Below are 19,004 nucleotides of genomic sequence, written 5' to 3' on the forward strand. Positions count from 1 at the left end.
GGAGGAAGGCTTCAGGCTTTCTTTTGATGACAAAACTTAATTCTCGAGAAAAAAAAGACCCTCGCGAACCCCTCCCCTCTCCCCCTTCATAAATGTCCTGAGCTTTTGTAGCAGCAGTGAAGCTTTTGGAGTCTGAATTTGGCCCTCCAGACAAAAGTGTGTGTCGTAAAATGGAAAAGGAGCAGCAGCCATGTGCAATTCATCAAATAAAAAAAAAGAAACTCGACTTTGAGTTTTCCACCAAAAGTGATGAAGAAGCCGGAAGGGATAGCCATGGCCGAATGAAACAGCTGTGGTTTTTCTGTGAGGCTCTGTGACACTGGTGTGCTGAGAAGAGGACAGTAAGGCTGCGTTCAGAGTGCAGACCTTAACCTTAACCTTTTCATTGTGCACTGCTTGTACTGAACTGGCCTGCATGTGCACAAAACAATAAAGGAAACAATAAATGCGGGAAAACAAATCTCAAGCATGGAGGCAGAGGCGGCGTCAAACTCTTGTAGAAGTAGGCAATTGTAGGGAAATTAGGCAAAAGTGTGAACCTCTGTGTGGTGAGTTCCGCCTGTGCAGAATTGTGATTTTTCTTTTTTTATTCCTTTGCATTTCACCCATCACCCTTTATGACCAGTCTTTGGGGACATTACCTTGCTCAGGATTTGAACCCACCCACTGGATTTGATAGACCCCCACTGTCCCATATGATGAACATTGATCAACAGTGATGTAGCATGTTATGTTTCTGACTGAAGTTACATTGCACAACATCTGATCTGTATTCATTTATGACCACATACTGAAGTGGCATAAATCGGAATTTAAAATATCGGATTCCATGTGACTGAGCAAAAAATCGTATTTAGCCCACATTTGTCTTGCTGTATTGATCCTGCAGTAATAGCAGAAAACCCCATCTTCCAGGACTGTAATTTCCAGTACTGGTGGGCAAACACAAGCATATTCTCAATCATGGTTCACATTTTTTCATGAAGGATGTTTGAGGTTTTGGCAGTCAGACCAGAGTCTGTGGATTGGCTGTGGATGGCAGTCTGAGGGCATAGGTAAAAAGACTGAAAATATTGTGAATATGTATTTTTATGCCATAAAAAATACACATATGCATTTTACAGAAATATTTAGTTGTAGTACAGCGTATGTGTCACCAGTTAGCAGAATGCAGACAAACCACACATTCACTCAACCCCAGAAATCCACTCTTTGTACACTCTCTCCTCACGGTTTCAGACCCGTTCAGTCTGCTGGATGCGTTCTGAACATGCTACTGTAACGCCTGATTGCTGTCATGTGTAAAGTTTCTGCTGGCTGTCAAGTGTTTCATCAGCCTGCTAGGGTACAGAAAAATGTGAGCCAGAACGCAACAGGTACTGACACTCCTCCTTCTATACTCTATTTGTTTTCCGACCCTATGCTGTGCGCAAGTGCATGTCATAAGTTTACACTACGAAATCATAAATCTTAATTATTCCTTATTGCGCTTAATTGGAAAATTTGTACCAATGAGGAAGTATTTCTTTTTAATACAAATGGGCATCCTGACCAAAACACATTTATTTGTAACCCTTCAGCCAAAAAGTCTTTAGACAACCCAAAAGAATGAAAAGGAAGGAATGTCCATCAGGTGTAGCATAGTAGTAAGATAACATTTGTACAATTGTACGGTGTGGGGTGGGGTGGTAGTAGCCTAGAAATATGTCGCATTTATGTGTCTAGTTCATGTCATCTAGTAATTATTATATTTCTAACAACACTAGAATGGAGTATTACCTCCTGATCCCTTTACTTTACTTTACTTTACTTTATTTAGCAGACGCTTTTATCCAAAGCGACTTACAAGAGGAAGACACCAGCAATTCTCATTCGATTTCTATAGAATATTGAGTTTACAAACTAAGAGCCCTGATAAGGCTCAAGTTGTCAGCGAGGAGCATGCTCAGAGATTGTTAGGTGTAAGACGAAGAAAAATTATAATGGATTTTGTATTGTTTGTGCAATGTGTATGCATGTGCGTGTGTGTTAGATTTGTCTATAATACTTTTTGAACAAGAGGGTTTTCACCTGCTTCTTAAAAGTGGTGGTAGTCTCGGCTAGTCGTGTGGAGGAGGGCAGGTTGTTCCACCAGCCAGGGACAACAACGGAGAACAGAGTTGATTGGAATCGGAGACCCCGTGAAGAAGGAATTTTTAGTCTCCTTTCGTTTGCCGATCTGAGAGAGCGTGTAGGAGTGTATCTAGGTAGTAGTGTGTTGATGTAGGAGGGCGCAGTTCCATTTACAGCCCTGTAGGCAAGCATCAAGGATTTGAACTCAATGCGAGCAGCTACCGGGAGCCAGTGGAGAGAGGTAAGAAGAGGTGTAACATGGGTGTATTTTGGCTGATTGAAAATGAGACGGGCTGCCATATTTTGGATCATCTAGAGTGGTTTTATGGTGACTGCAGAGGCTCCAGCCAGGAGAGAGTTACAGTAGTCGAGTTTGGAGATGACCATTGCGTAGCCTGTTGCGAGAGAAAAGGCATAATCTTGCGAATGTTGTAGAGAGTGAACCTGCAGGATCTGGAGATCGCAGCAACATGATGGTTCAAACTCAGTTTGTCATCTATCCAAACTCCAAGGCTTTTTGCAGATGCCGTGGGGGTTAACAGTAGCGAGCCAATTTGAATTGAAAGGTTTTGCTGAGGGGAATTGTTTCCCGGAAAGATCAGAATCTCGGTTTTGGATAGGTTGAGTTGGAGGTGTCGCTCAGACATCCATGCCGATCCCGGTCACAATACATTTTAAAATAAAAGTACTACACATATACTGAGGAATTTTGTCAGGAACATACCGGTTATGAAAATACAGGATCATTTTGAATTACATGGAGTGACTTATTGAGCTTTTAAAACTTTAAACTATTTTAAAACTATTATTTTGTGCATTCAATGCAATAATGTTACTATGGGGCTAGTCTGGTTTTGTTTTTCATGCCATCGACAAAACAGTTTCCTTTAATGCTTAATTGAAGTGCACAGTAGTGAATAAAAGGATGAATATAATGTGGAAGAGGCTGGAGGACGTCCTTTATGTTAGTTCTGTTAATCTGTGTAAGTGTTCCCTTTTAGTCATTTTTAAGTGTGACAATTGTCTATTGTACAGTTCTGTGAGTCAATCAATATCCAATTTGCACAGTTATGTGCTATATCCCATAGTGTTTTGTTCCCAAGGTTCCTGAGCGAGGGCTTTGCCCTTCTCTTCTCCTTGTGGAGATTGAAAAAACACAACTCTTCCTATTTAGACAAACTCTTGATTGATGACATCAACTTCACAATTCCCTTCTTCAGACTGGGATGGGGAATAGGCTCAAAATGGGGTCAGACTAATGTCATTTTGAGTAAAAAAAAATTCTATGTATCGCCCTCAATGAGCAAACAGCCCATTTTGGAGCGGCCATGCTTGAAATGAAGTAGAGTTGGACGTGTTGATTTCAATGAGAAATGGATCTGAAATGTAGACGCGGTGATTAATTTATGTGCAAACGTGGTGATGGTTGTTTGTTGTGATGCGACAGATATGCTCTGTAATAATGCTAATTTCTGCTCGTCGCTCAGCAAAGACTGCAGAGTGGAATCGACTTCTTCACCCTGTTGAGAAAAGCTGTCAGCATCTTCACAGTGGCTGCGTGTGAGTGTGTGGGGGAGTCTGTGTGTTTGTTTGTTTGTTTGTCTGTGTTTATTACACTACATGAACCTATGTAGTATTTTAGGAAGACTCAAAGTAAAACTTTTAGCCAGTTCAGATTTATAGGTAAATGTCAAAGTTCATGGTCCACCTCCCTGCCAGCAGAGGGTGCACAGATGCCCACGAGCTGACCACCAAGAAACAGACAAGATCAAGGTCACCCTTCTCTATAAATACTCGGCGGCCATCTTGGATCTGTGCCTGCTTATCATTGAGAATTCGTTCCTTTCTTGCTGTTCGCCTTTTCTTCTGCTTTCGGACAAACGCCTCACATGCCTTTTTGCCCGACTACGCCTTTTGGATTACACTTGCCACTTGCCATCGATGTTATCGACCTCTCACCTGCCCCTTTCTCCCATGATCCAGCCGTGTGCTTTCACCACTGCCATGCAGTTCCTGGGGCCGACATCCTGTACTGTGTCCCTTCACCCAAGCACTCTCAAGTCTCCAGTCTACTCATCCCTGCCCCAGTGCCCCTTACATATAAATCAATTATATTAAAGTAGCTTTCAACTTTTTAAAACATCTCCAGACCGCCATCAGGTGCCTTTGATTCATGTTGTAACTGAATGACGTTATTTCACCATACCGACGTTGGGGTCAGTGTTGAGGTCTTGGAGTGCAAGGTTGATGGCTATGCAGTGGTGCCCATGTGGTGGTGCTGCTTTGACGAGGAGAGCTTGAGCTTTCCAAATTGGCATGCAAGGAAAGTTAGTGAACCATTCTAACATCTAGGCTGAAAGGAAGACGATCAGAAACGATCGCTACCAGAAGAATGTGTCACGTACATGCGGGTATGACGAGGCGGGTGCACAGAGAGCAGGATGAAGAGTGACGAGAAATGAAGGACGCTTTCACCTGACATCACGAAACAGGGGTTTAATGGTGAATCACAGGACAGGGGAGACATCCGAGATGTTGATATGGGTGGTAGTAGCCTAGTGGGTAACACACTCGCCTATGAACCAGAAGACCCGGGTTCAAATCCCACTTACTACCATTGTGTCCCTGAGCAAGACACTTAACCCTAAGTTGCTCCAGGGGGACTGTCCCTGTAACTACTGATTGTAAGTCGCTCTGGATAAGGGGCGTCTGATAAATGCCGTAAATGTAAATGTAAATGTAAATGTTGACACTGGTGAACATGGAACATAACGTTAAAGACCTGACAGTGAACAGAAACGAACAGGGCAGCTTTATACAATTAACACAGGTGAAAATGATTAGGGAACATTTCACATGACAATGATCCTGGATCCCGGACCGGAGTAACCCCATTTCGGACCGGATCGTGACAGAATGTGGGCTTTCAGAGGCTGTGACATTCAGGTCATTGGGGAAGGAGCAATGGGTGGAGGTCATTGGGTTCAAACAGGAGCAGACAAGGATAATCCAAAAGAGTAGTCAGTCTGTGTGAGGCTAGGTCAATCCAACAGGCAGTCTGTGTGAGGCTAGGTCATGACAAGGAACTGCTTACAGCAAATGTGAAACCCGCCAACCTTTTCCCTTTCCCAACCTTGGGGTGACGGACCTGATGGACTACTGGTAGCCATTTGGTTTTCTTCATAACAGAAATGGACAGAAACAGGGTTGGCAGAGCATTCCTAAAAGTCTTGTGCCAATGGTAGTAGGTGGGCACTCATAATACCAATGAATAAATCAGTCAATAAATAATCAGTGGAAAATCTACCCTACATCCAAATACCACCTTAAATTACTGAACTACAAGTATCTACAAGCTTTATTAAGGCTCACTGTTTGCTGTTTTAGTATAATATTGTGATTGTGACTGAATTTGTGATCATTTGTTTGATAGATTTCCAATGTGATTGAGCATTACCAAAAAAGGTTACATTAAAATATTGACTGCCTCACTCTTTGATGCTACACACACTTTCATGTGCATGTTCACTTGAACTAAATGGTGCTTTTAGAGATTTTCGAGTAGAGTTGAGAATAATGCACTCTTCTATATTCATGGTGCATTACTGTTATGGTGATTTTTGTCCAAGATGAGGGGAATTTCCATGCTATCAGTAAAGTTTTTTCCTAGCTGTCGAACCCCAGCCAGTATGCGACGTGTGAGTAGCAGCTGCTCGCTCGCTTCCAGCGTAAATCAATAATGTAATTATAATAGTTTGTGCATCGCACCTTCAGCAGCGGAATAGCAATAAGGTCAGCTGGGGGTAGTTAGAGCGGCCTGGAGTAGACGCCGCATTTTTCTTGATTTAGCCACTGCTGGCTGGCTGAAGGAGGACGCTGCATAATGCCCAGAACCATTACTGATGCAGCAAGCGCAGGGGGGAGGAGAATATACCACTTTCCGATTCTTCTGAGCTGCACGGCGGGGCTCATTCTTAATGGGATGATGAAGGGAAAAGGGAGATGGGCACTGGACATCTTTAGTTAAGGAGGGGTGAGGCTCACTGCACAGTTCCATCAGAGGGCCTTGTCTAGACCTTTGAACATTTGGTTCTTTTTACATAAAGCTTTTGGTGAAAAATAATGTCTGTAATTTAGTCACCTTAACATTTTGTATCGTGAGATGATAACAGAGATGGCCTGTTGCGTTTTTTCTTAAAAAAAAAAAAAAAAACTAATAGGCTATATTATCCTGTAAAATGGCAAAGTTTTAGGTGTAAAAGGCAATGTTTTAAGTTGGGGTGGTGATGGCTTAGTGGGTAAGACCCTTGTCTATGAACCAGACGACCCAGGTTCAAACCCCACTTACTACCATTGTGTCCCTGAGCAAGACACTTAACCCTAAGTTGCTCCAGGTGGGGACTGTCCCTGTAACTACTGATTGTAAGTCGCTCTGGATAAGGGCGTCTGTCAAATGCCTTAAATGTAAAATGTAAATGTAAGTTCTGACTTCCTCGGCAGATTGAATGGTGCATTAGAACCGCACAGGTGAATGGTGGGAGGGGCTTGCTTACATGCCATGTGAACAAAACATTCTAATTTACCTTTATTTAGAATTAGGGTTGAGAAGCTTATACCACACATTTCTTCCCATTGGGGGTTGCCACAACAGATCAACCAGTCTGGTTGTCTTCATAGTTGACATGGCGGAAGTTTTGAATGGTCAGGTGCATCCCCAATGGCTGGGTTAAGGTCATACTGAACACTGAAGAGTATAAATACTGTAATGCACAAATGATGCCAGCCAACATACTGTACAAAGTTTATTTTACATTTAGCAACATTACCAGACAAACCCCATATGATTTGATAATGAGCAGTTTTAATAACCTAGTGTTACTCTAAAGATTTGAATGTTATTGAATGAAAAGAAATGTTATTTTTGCCTATTGCTCAGTTGGTGTGTATAATTTGTGCCCTTCAGAAGGTGATTTGTTTTTGAGAATGATGCCTTCAGCTTTTAGCACATTGGATAAATGCATAGAGAAAACAGACTGATAATCACATCTACACAAAGATGCACACACAGAAGATGCTGTTCTGTAATGATCACCGACAGAAGCCTGAAAAACATTGACATCTGCATTTGTGTACTAAGAAGTCACTGCAAAATGAACACACACACACACACACACACACACACACTTGCATGTACACACAGAGCCTGCCAGGCAGTTTTTCATTTTATAAAAAATTTCACAAATAGTGTTTTCCAAAATGTCATTATCAACGTTTGAGTGTCACCAAAAATGTTTAAACTTTGCGTGTTGGTTTAACTTGGTTTCTTTAAACACATGCATGACAGAACAATATTTAATATTGTCAAATACACCCATATGGGATTTGATATATTTGCTGTATTTAGCCAATTAAATCCACGCTAGATAGCTACCTTGCAGTAGCTGTACTTAAAGGTCGCAGGCTGGAGTAAAGTCAATCTGAAGCAGTCTGTACCAGAAGAATGTGGGCTTTCAGAGGCTGAGGCATGAGGGTCGTCAAGGGTGGAACAGGGTCGTGGGGTCAGATAAGAACAAATAAGGGTTATCCAGAAGAGTGATCCAAAAACAGGCAGTCGGCGTGAGGTTTGGTAAGAACAAAGAAGTTTGATGAATGAGTTTGAGGCATCCATTGGGGTCATGAAGTTTTTATGCTCCCCGCTGACCTTTTCATCTACTGGGTAGGGGAACCCACAGGTGGTCATGTGCCCCCTGGGAGCTTGGTGGACAAATTGTGCTCACCCCGGCCCCGTTGCCAAGCACTTTCCTCTCTGAGTTGGCCATTTAAACATCTCATAACAGGTCCCCTGCCGCAAAATCATTCCCCTTAGTCAAAAACGTTATTTCCGGGATGGATGACATGCTCTGGCTAATGGCAGTTAAGTCAAACAGCTAATTCAACAGCAGGAGAGTAAATCTCCAGTGGAGGGTGGAGAGTTAGATTGGGAGTGGCCATTCTATATAATTAGAGTATTAACGTTTATACTATTGATGATGGCAAAATCCAGTCTTTATGTAAATCTAACAAAAGAGAAATGGTCAATTAGAAGACATAAACAATAAAATTAGAAAATTTAAAGGTGCAGGAAAATACGCTTTATGAACTCTGCAAGTGTTCAGCTGTTAATTCTTGATGATGGAGTTGATAGCCATCCAACAGACTTGACACATGACCCATTTTATAGTTTAAAATACATCTGACCAAAAACATGTTGAGTTAAAGTGTGAATAAGTAATTTTATTTATTTTGAGAGGAAATGTTTTGACACAATTCTCGAGAATGGGTGACATAAAAGTGTGCATGCATAATGAAAATGTGGATGTCATGGATAATTCTGCACTGCTGGCAAGGTTATTAGGTTAAAGATAGAAATCTTTGGGGCAGTGGTGGCCTAGCGGTTAAGGAAGCGGGCCGTAATCAGAAGGTTGCCGGTTCGAATCCCGATCTGCCAAGGTGCCACTGAGGTGCCACTGAACAAAGCCAGTCACCAATCACTTCACTTTGAACTTTGAAATAAAAGCAAGAATAAACAGTTCTTTGTGTTTTGTTCATACAGCATTCTACCATGATCAGCATTTCAACAGTCACTGGTTCCCTGGTGTAAGAATGGACATCGCGGGAGCCTGCTTTGTCTTGCATAACAGATGTCTGCAGGGGGAAGTGTAACATTCCTGTGTCGACGGTTGTGGGTGAAGATTCGACACCCCGGTTTTTACATGTCTTTTGTCCGACGTCAACGTGCGAAGTATCAGCCGTCAGGACCGCCCACCCTCTTTGTCTTCACCAAATGGGAGGCACTGGGGACGTGACATCAGAAACAACAGGTTCTGATTGGTCAGTGACAACTTCCTGTAGGCCAGTGACAACTTCCTGTAGGCCAGTGACAACTTCCTGTAGGCCAGGGGTATAAATGTCTGCACACATGTGGAAAAGGGACCTCTGAGCTATCTTGCTCAGGGGGGTTTCCCTCTCTTTCCCTTCTCTTTCTCTTCTCCCTCTTTACTCTTTCTTCTCATGTTTACTTTCTCTGTAACCTTGGTACCTTTTTACATTCAATATTCACATGTAACTACAATAATTATTTACCGGTGTTAATAAATTAGAAACTGTTCATTTCTAACCTCTGTTGTGCCATGCCTCTTTCTGCCAGGTAACATCAAATTGGAGTGGTTGAATACAGTGCTTTGTGTGGAGGGAGAAAGAGTTTTTTCTACACACTCTATTCTCTTCTCCCACACCACATGGTCTTCATGTGTGGTTTTTTACACTGGGTTCTTAAACCATTCATGTTTATCATGAGCATTTTAGTGGATGTAAAGGCTATAAAAGTCTGCAAAGTGCATTGTTCTAAATCCAGGTCATGCACCCCACTTCACGCAATATGTTGCCTACGACCACAAGAGTGTTGCCATCATAAATAAAGAAAAAGCTTATATGTGCATGACTGGCACAATAGTGTTGCAAACTAACAGCCCCCGTGACGCATCTGCCCCCGAACAGCTCCTGACTACCACTCCCAACCATAAATTATTTATGTTTTCTTTTTGCCGAAGAATTGAGAGGCCGTTCGTACAGAATCCTAATCAAAGCACATGCAACACAACTGCAGCCACCAACAAAAGCTATATCTGCACTCTGCTGTGAAGAAAATTGCTTCATAAGTCATGCTGTGGCGCTAGATTGTTGAGCCGAGCTGAAGAGCCAGGGCTGGCCTTAAATTCTGCACCAGTAACCGCGGCCCAGAGCTGGGTGGGTGAAGGGATTTTTTTGCGGTGTTTGTGGTGCTCGGCTGAATTAACTTGAGACCTGTCATGGCTGTAGCACATTAAGCCCGGCACATTCATCATGGGGGCTAAGTAAAATGGCAGAAGACGCTTTCTCATTGAGCTGAAAATTTGATCGGTGCAGAAGGGAAAGGACTCCCAGCAAAGCGAAATAAGACCCTCACCACCGAGTCCCAGGAGGTGTCAGATTCTCCTGGTTAAACAGGAAGACTAATGACTCATGAAACGCTGCAACGGAACAGTACGAGGGAAATAGAAGAAGTTTTTTTTGCCCTCAGGCAGGAATCTGTCCGGTTGGGCATCTTGGCATTTTCCTGAATGTGATACATCAAGTGTGTGGTTGAGACAAAATTGCCTTGGGGCAAGGGACGTTTTACCTGCCACTTCCAGTGTGCTCTTATCAAGATTTAATGTATGGATGACAGTTTAGTGTCCAGATGTGTTATGCACTGTTTGAGATATTCCAACTAGCCTGCAGTTCAGGGCCGGCCTGAGTCCAAGAAAGACTGAGCCCGTCCCAAACTGCCTTAAACTGACCTGACCCAAAAGAGCATTTGCTGTTGCCAAAATTATAACTACCAAAATCATTTTCACAGTATATGCAATGGCAATATCAGTAAAAAGAGTAAAAAGTGACTTTCTATTAAAAAGTAATTCTTGTAGATGTATGACAGAGTCATACATCTAACTTCTTATGTAACTCAAACCACTGTATTGAAGCAATTATCCTTCTAATTGTGATACACTGCAGCACAGTATACAGTGCTTTTAAACAAATGTGTCCTTTGCATTTACCCTTAGTGAGCAGTAGGCAGCCATGAAAGGCAGTGTGTGGGGACGGTACCTTGATCAAGGGGACCTCAGTGGAACCTTGGGGTTACGAGTCCACTTCCTTACCCAATAGGCCAACACTGCCACACTGCCTTGTAGAGATGGAATAAGCAATCAAGCTGGATAACATTGCAGCCTGGATAAAAACATCGATATATTGAAGTACCAGGGTTTCACATTGCCAAAGTTCTGCATTGATTTTTTTTTAGCTTTTTGCTTTTTGACTGTTTTGTTTTGTTTTGTTGTTCAGATAATGCTATGATTAAACAGAAGAATGTCTAGCTCTTTGTGGGGTTATCAGAAAATGGCAAAACATAAATGAGAAAATGTTATGATGCATTAAGTGTTTGGCAGTTTTATGGCACTGATGTCTGGTGAATGGGTCCTCATCCTAATTTATTCTTCCATTATAAAACCATTTGGTGATGGAAATATGCACATTTCCACCAATATAGAACTTCCACCACTTTTCATTTAATGTTTTATTGGATTTAAACTATTTTTAAAAATCATCATGACAACAAAAGAAAAAGAACTTTAAATTCACACTTCATTCTCTCTACTGTTGGGTAAGTGGATATAAAGCAACTTCTCATTAGTATTGTTGAATGTTGATAGTCCAACACATTTGTTCGGCTGTTCACATATCGATCTGCAAATAACAGGGTTTAACAGTAACTGGGCTTGGTTCTCCTCTGTTTCCTCCACTCATGTGCCTAATGGATGCTTTCGACTCATCGCCACAACGTCGGCCTTTCACCTCATTTCCTGTTATCCATACTTTAAAGACTTTAAAGAGTGCCTTACTTTGTAGTGGATTAACTCAGCATAAAAGGGATGTGATACTGAAATGGGAGAAATGAGAAGTGGTATGAACCTCCCTCCACCACTGCTTCAATAATGCAAACCTTAAAAACTGGAGGGTGGAGGGAAAAAAAAGAGAAAAAGTAATAGAGAGTAATGACAGAGTTGGGAAAGGCTCTGTTCCAGGTTTGAAACTTTCTTATGTGAAGATTCCTCCTTCTGGAGTGTTATGTATTTCCTTTACTCTGGTCTTGGCTGTTACATGCCAGTGAGGACCATCTAGGTCTTTAGGTTTCAATTATGTATTTCATCTTTTGATGGTTTGACACCTTTGTGTTTGGCAGGTTTCTGGGTGTGCCTCCCGGAAGAGGAAGCTGTCCCCTGACTGGTCCCTTGCCCTTTGACCTCATTTACACGGATTACCATGGTCTGCAGCAGATGAAGCAACACATGGGCCTGTCGCTGAAGAAGTACAAGTTAGTAGACCAATCACAGACCACATATCAGCAACCAATGACTGGTTCACTCCTCAAAAAACATGCTGAGACCCAAAACCTTTGTGACGTAATATAATGTGGAAGTTTATTCACATGATTGATGAGGCTCTGGCAATGAGAAAATATGGTGACTTGGTTGAGTAGAGTCCATGGTCAACTGAAATGAAACAGCAGGTACCTGATGGAAATAAACTTTCTCTCACAGCCCACATAGTTTTGTCCATATTTTCACTTTTTATATAATTGTCTTTGTATATAATAATAGTAGTTGGGGCTTAAATGTGTGTCTACAAGTGAAGAGATTTGTTCTATGTACCATGTTCCAGGATCTTGATGCCTTGGTAAATATATGAGGGACCGATCTGTAAATCAATGGTTTATCATCAGTATTCTCAACCAGGATACTGATCTATCTCTATTCTGGCTGTGTAGATTGACCAGTTGTTTCATCGCTGTTGGAGATACAAGTTACTGAATTACATTGAAATTCCATGATCGCTTTTAGTGTCTTTGTGTAATTTTCATGTGGTTTGATGACATAGTTTGATAAACACTATGTACAACATGAGAACAACACCAGCCTCTCACACTATTTTATCTATCTGTTTTATAATACAGTTTTTTTCCATAAATTGTGTTCATTTAAACGTTTCTCATGTTTTTGTTACAGCCGTAATCACACAGCCATTCACAGTATAAAACTGATAAACCCACATAACCCACATAAGATACACCAGCAGCTCTCTCATCAGATTTTAATTTATCTTCTGTCACAACCAATAGTTAACGAGGGTAAGGGAAAGGAACACAGTTTATTGGGTCAACCACAGTAAAACATGTAGAAAAGAGCCACCGCGCTTCCTGCTGAAGGTGCATGTCTCTACACAAAAAACCACAAACCAGTCAGAGAGATACAGGGGCAGTAGTGGCCTAGCGGTTAAGGAAGCGGCCCCGTAATCAAAAGGTTGCCGGTTCGAATCCCAATCTTCCAAGGTACCACTGAGGTGCCACTGAGCAAAGCACCGTCCCCACGCACTGCTCCCTGGGCGCCAGTCATGGCTGCCCACTGCTCACTCAGGGTGATGGGTTAAATGCAGAGGACAAATTTCACTGTGTGCACCGTGTGCTGTGCTGCTGTGTATCACATGTGACAATCACTTCACTTTTTTTTTTTTTTTTTTTACATGGGGAAAGTGTAAAAATTTGGGCCGCGTGTTGGAGAATCACCATGCTGGTACATTGTTGTCTTCCGTCCACCTGGACACTCTTCTTAGTGAGAACCCCATTGATACCCCATTAATCCTCCTTGGAGACTTCAGTCTTTCACAGGATATACTGCAGTCCTCCTGTTTTTTCCTCTCCTCTACTCCTTCAATCTGACAAGCAACAACTGGTCTTCAACTCACAAAAAGGAAAATATCTTATGCCTAGTCTTCAGTCGCTCATCATAAACTATAGACTTCATTACCACCCACTTCATGTCTCTGACTAATTCTTCCTTTCTTTCTGCATTACCTTTCCCTCTTCACCAAAAACCAACACCCATTACCACCTCACTAGACTTGATGTCAACTCAGTCTCTACAATAGTTGCTTCGTATGCCCTTTCACTTCTTCCTTAGCCTGACTCCTTCTCCTCCTGATTGCTTGAATCAGCCAAAGACACTCACACTCTTATCTTATAACTCTCATCAATTGACTTCCTCTGTCCTCTGTCCTCTAGCCTCCAAACCCAAGAGGACATCTTCTCCTACTCCTTGTCTCTCTAATTCAATATGTAGCAATTGTAGGGTGCTGCAAGCAGCAGAAAGGAAATCACAATTAGACTCAGACCTATCAAGTGAAGTGAAAGTGAAGTGATTGTCACATGTGATACACAGCAGCACAGCACACGGTGCACACAGTGAAAATTGACCTCTGCATTTAACCCCATCACCCTGAGTGAGCAGTGGGCAGCCATGACAGATATGTCCAACATATCAAATCAACATATCAAATCAAGCACCAACTCCTCCAGCTCAATCCTCAATAATTGCAGAGGATTTTGCCAACTTTTGAACACCTTCGCCAGTCACGTGTAACTTAACAAAGACCCGACAGTGAACAGAAATGAACAGGGCAGCTTTATACAATTAAGCCCAGGTGAAAACGATTAGGAAACATTACACATGACAAACGTGAAACTCCTTCCGGACCGGATCATGACAACCATCTTTCCCCATAATAAACAAACAAGCAAAAAAAAAGAAAGTGCCGTCCGTTGCACCAGGACATGACAATTCCATGGCAGCTAAAAGGATATGTGTCATTATGTGAACATTGATCATGTTCAAAAATCAGATACAAAATTCCACCATCTGATTCTCTGAATGACTTCCAGGCGAACCCTTTTGTGCACTGTGCCCCTAGTGGTGGAATATTTGTCAGCAGCTTCATAGGAACAAACAACGGTTGTATAACATGCAAAATTGCATTTTAATTAATATAATTAACAACAATGGAAAGTGTAATAGTTGCCCCAGTGTACAACTTACCTGAGCTTGATCTGATGTTATGTAAGTGACTACAAGTGGGAATTCAAGATTCCACTGACTGACAGATGAAGTGAAAGTGAAGTGATTGTCATTGTGAAACACTGCAGCACAGCACACAGTGACACAATGAAATGTGTCCTCTGCTTTTAACCATCACCCTTGGTGAGCAGTGGGCAGCCATGAAATTTGCCCGGGGAGCAGTGTGTTGGGATGGTGCTTTGCTCAGTGGCACCTCAGGATTTGAACCCACAACCTTCTGATTATGGGGCCGCTTCCTTAACTGCTAGGCCACCACTGTCCCATATTCAAGATAGGTTCCTTGACTGTTAATCAGTCAAGGAGCAAAGAAATGGGCACTTAAACCTCTCTGGTAGTCAAAGATTTTTAGCAACACTAAAAACGAGGCTGATTTGAATTTGTGGGCATCCACTAGTACATCATGCATCAGATGATTATTCTGTGGTGAAACTATTATTGATCCCAGTGCTTCAGAGAACAGATGGAGGGAACACAACTCCTTTTTCTCCGGTACACAAACACACACTTACACACACTATTCACAGAGTGACAGACAACTTGACTCAAAGTGACATCAGATCATGGAGAGGCACCCACGCCATGTATTTTTAAAATCCAATTACATCGTGAGTTTTTTTTTCTTTGCTGAAGAGTGCTATGGCACCACCCAAATCCTCCCTGCAACCATGTTTTTAGCTGGCAGACAAACCGGCATCTGACATCCGTTAATCTCGTACTGAGAGCGAGATGCTGTCTTTACAGTTAATTTCTCTTGAAGTTAGGTTAATGCACCCTCAAACCCAGCTTTTAAAAGAAGGGTGTTGGCAAGAGCGAAAGGAAGATTTATATGGCAGTGGAAAGACCAGCTATGTTGTATGGATTCAAGACAGCACCTCTGACAAAAAGACAGGAAGCTGAGTTGGAAGTGTCAGAGCTGAAGCTGGAAGTGATGAAGGTGATGGAAATGAAAATGTTAGAGGGACAGCCTGTTTCGTAGGTTCGAGACTCTGTGAGAGAGGCAGGGTTGGGATGGTTTAGACATGTGGAGATGACATTTCAATAGTAATGCAGTTCCTGTGCATCATACTGCATTTGTGATAAAATGGATTGCATGGTAACAACAATAATGCAATTTTGTATGACTGATAATAATTATTATGAGGATACGCCATTAGACAAACCACATGACCTCATTTCAGCTCATGTCCCCAAAGGGCCACACGCATATTTGATGGCTTCTTCTGACCTATATCTTCATGTGTTGTTTACTCACGAGGCTCTTTGGGACTAAGCAGGAAGAGAATGCCATCAGGCCTGGGCCTATTTGGAGGCGACAAGAATCATTAATCAAGCCCAGAGTTTTGTGAGTCCCTCAAGGTTGTTTAATTACTTGAGTTTTATGTACCTGTCTCCTCAGAGGTTCGTTAATAATGTCCGAGTGCGGGACGCAGCCAATAGTTTCATATCAAGTCAGGAGAGAGATGCTGATGCTGGATAAGCAGGGGAAGTCCTATATATCACTACCATCTGAACACTTTCTCTGGGTATCGACCGAGCCTGTTTGGAATTTACTGCATTGACGATACGCACTGGAGATTGGGTTCCCAAGGCTTTGCATTCTCAAGAAAAAATGTGGATTGGCTTGGCCTGATGCAACCTCTCCCTGGTGCTAGAATAGTACTTACAGGTCAGCACTGATGCTTTGAATATCTTTGACTTTGTTTTAGTATCACCACCACTGACATTCTAAGCAAGCTGCTAAAACATGATGGAAAAACAATCCAGAATCCTGTAGATAGAGAATTGTCACTTCATTTCAACATCATTGCCACTACATCATCATATCTGCAGAAGGAAACATAGTACCTGCTACCAAATGTGGGTCGATGGGCTAAAACACATTCGCTCATGCAGAAACGCGGGTGCCAGTGGATTAGCCTTCTGCGACATTTTTCTCAGAGATAAATGCACGCAAACAGGCATGCAAATAGCAACAACATCAGCCCGCTCAGTGGCTGACAATCTCTTCGCTGGCAGATAGGGTCCCCACGAGGACACTGCTGCGGCGGTGCAGCAGTTTAGCCCAGATTAGTCTTCCCTCTGATCGCACACAGATACTCTGACATGGCTGTTTTTTTTTTTCTTTTGGGGGGTGGGGTTGAAAGCATGGAAGGGGGAGAGTGGTTTTAAAGCTGGTTTCCCCTTTGCCTGTGGGGATGTCTCATCTGTTTAAGGAAGACTCAGCCATGCCGAGCCAGGGGAGAACTGATTTCTCATCAATGTTTCATGCATCCTTTCTGCACTACTTTGCTTCACTTCTTCACCCTTTTCTTCTCAGAAAAACATCTCCGTTTGTCTCATCTTTGTCTTATACGTCTTATTCATCTGTCCCAGGGTGGCGGCTTCAGCACCAACAGCCATCAATTTGTTGGGTGTATCTCAATTCAATTCCAAGCTACTCCAAGCTACATACTTCTCCAACTGACTAAATCAATTCTGTTCATATGTGGAGGCATAATTTATGTCTTTATGACTCATGTTCATAATCTTATCTCAAGAACACCAGAGAAAATGTACTCAAAAGAACTCAAAGATGAACTGATTAGAATTCTGTCACATTGAAGGTCCAACCACTGACCACTTCAGGTGCAAGATCTTGAGGTATTATGTTGCATGAGAATATTGTTTTAACACAATGGTTTTAGCAAGATGATATTTTTTGGTCACTGATACAGTTTTATGGACACAATTACCTACTATACTACTGTCCATTCTCAAGAACACTTTGAGTGAATATCTTCATCTTTAGTATAATTTTATGCTGGATTCCTCAAGGAGCTGAGTAGAATTTGGTGGCCTAATGTCAAAGTCACCGTGTCCTTACATTTCTGTTTCTCAGGAACACTTGGGATTTTGGATGATATTCACTTAGCCTCATCGTGACCATAGTTCATTTCAATTGTAGTTCTAAGATGTTTGTTTAAAAACAAGCATTCAAAAAATCACAGAAATTCTTAATTGCCAATTTTCAATAGTAAATAAAGTAAAAGTGAAGCCACTTGAAGCAAAAGCATTCCCACTTGAAGTCTTTCTTTTCTTTACAGCTAAAATTGAGCAAATGTAGCAAACACCCCCGTGGATAAAATCCATAGAACAATCCTCAACGGGACTCGTTTACAGCCAGACTGTCATAGTGGCTTAATTTTAGATCCGAACAATATTTACTACCAAAGTGTAGCTATATTCTGAGCGATTAGCTCTCAAGTTCCCTATCATCGCTGCCTCTTCTGTGGCTCTCCTCTACCGGCATCAGCTTATCCACATGCTGTGTGAAGGGATCAGTAGCGAGAGGCTAGGGCCTGCAGCTTCCTTAGTGCTGCTAATGCCCTTGAGCCGACACAGCAGCAGGATTTCCTCTAGAAAAATCGAGCAGGCGGCAGTGCCAGTGTGTGTGTGTGTGTGTGTTTAAATCTATCTACATCAAACTTTTTCACGACCTCTGGGCCTCGTATTTAACATAGCAAAGTTTACTGACATCTTTGCCCATAACACACAGAAGTGTGGGCTGCTGGTAATATCAGCAGAAGTCTGATTGCTTTTCTTCGTTGGCCAGCTCGATCGTGGTTTTTGCCGCTTGTGAAGTGACTACCTCCATTGTGAGGCCCGTGGGCTGATATCTGACACTCAGGGCTTTATGTGGGAGAGAGCTGAAGAAACAGTATTGACCGTCATGCTCATCTTTGTGCAGTACTCAATCACAGTCGATTGGCTATGTGTACAATGGACCTTGGCTGAATAAAAAGAAATAAATTACACTCATCACCTGCTTTGATGCTTACTCTGATCCCTGGTCTTGCCTTTTCAAAAAAGATGCTTTTGATTCAAAGATGGTTTTATGCAGTGTTTTACAGGCTGAGATGAATCCTAGGAGACCAACTGGCATTATAACAAGATAAATTATTTGTTCCATTATGTATATAAGTTATGCACATCATTATTATATAATCAGTTGCAGTTGCAATATGATAATTGACAGGGTTTGTCTACTGTGTATCACAGGTCACATTTAATCACTGTTCTGAATTAATTGCAAGCTAATTTACATGATTATTTGTCATTATAGTATTATGACTATTTTCCCATACTTGTCATGCTTTTGTTATAGGTGCCACATTCGTGTGATTGACACATTCGGCACAGAACCAGCCTATAACCATGAAGAATATGCCACCATGCATGGCTACAGGACCAACTGGGGCTACTGGAACCTCAACTGCCGACAGTACATGACAATGTTCCGTAAGTCGTACCCAGTCAACCATGTTGGTGGCAGAGCCATATTTTGGTTGCAACGTCAATCCTCATACATGTCCAGGCAGTTCACAGAGG

At 42.1% G+C, this 19,004-nt stretch overlaps 1 protein-coding gene across 2 annotated transcripts in view; it reads left to right on the top strand.

The window, feature by feature from the left end:
• The window catches only part of LOC114786544 (alpha-1,6-mannosylglycoprotein 6-beta-N-acetylglucosaminyltransferase B-like), a 106,539-nt gene that overhangs the window by 73,480 nt on the left and 14,055 nt on the right, over positions 1–19,004 (top strand). For both annotated transcript variants that reach the window (XM_028973735.1, XM_028973736.1), the window contains 2 exons: positions 11,912–12,043; positions 18,781–18,914. In XM_028973735.1, coding sequence (XP_028829568.1) covers positions 11,912–12,043; positions 18,781–18,914 — 266 coding nt within the window. The remainder of the gene's footprint in view (positions 1–11,911; positions 12,044–18,780; positions 18,915–19,004) is intronic.

The sequence above is a fragment of the Denticeps clupeoides genome, chromosome 3 (assembly GCF_900700375.1).
Source record: "Denticeps clupeoides chromosome 3, fDenClu1.1, whole genome shotgun sequence".
Lineage (NCBI taxonomy): Eukaryota > Metazoa > Chordata > Actinopteri > Clupeiformes > Denticipitidae > Denticeps > Denticeps clupeoides.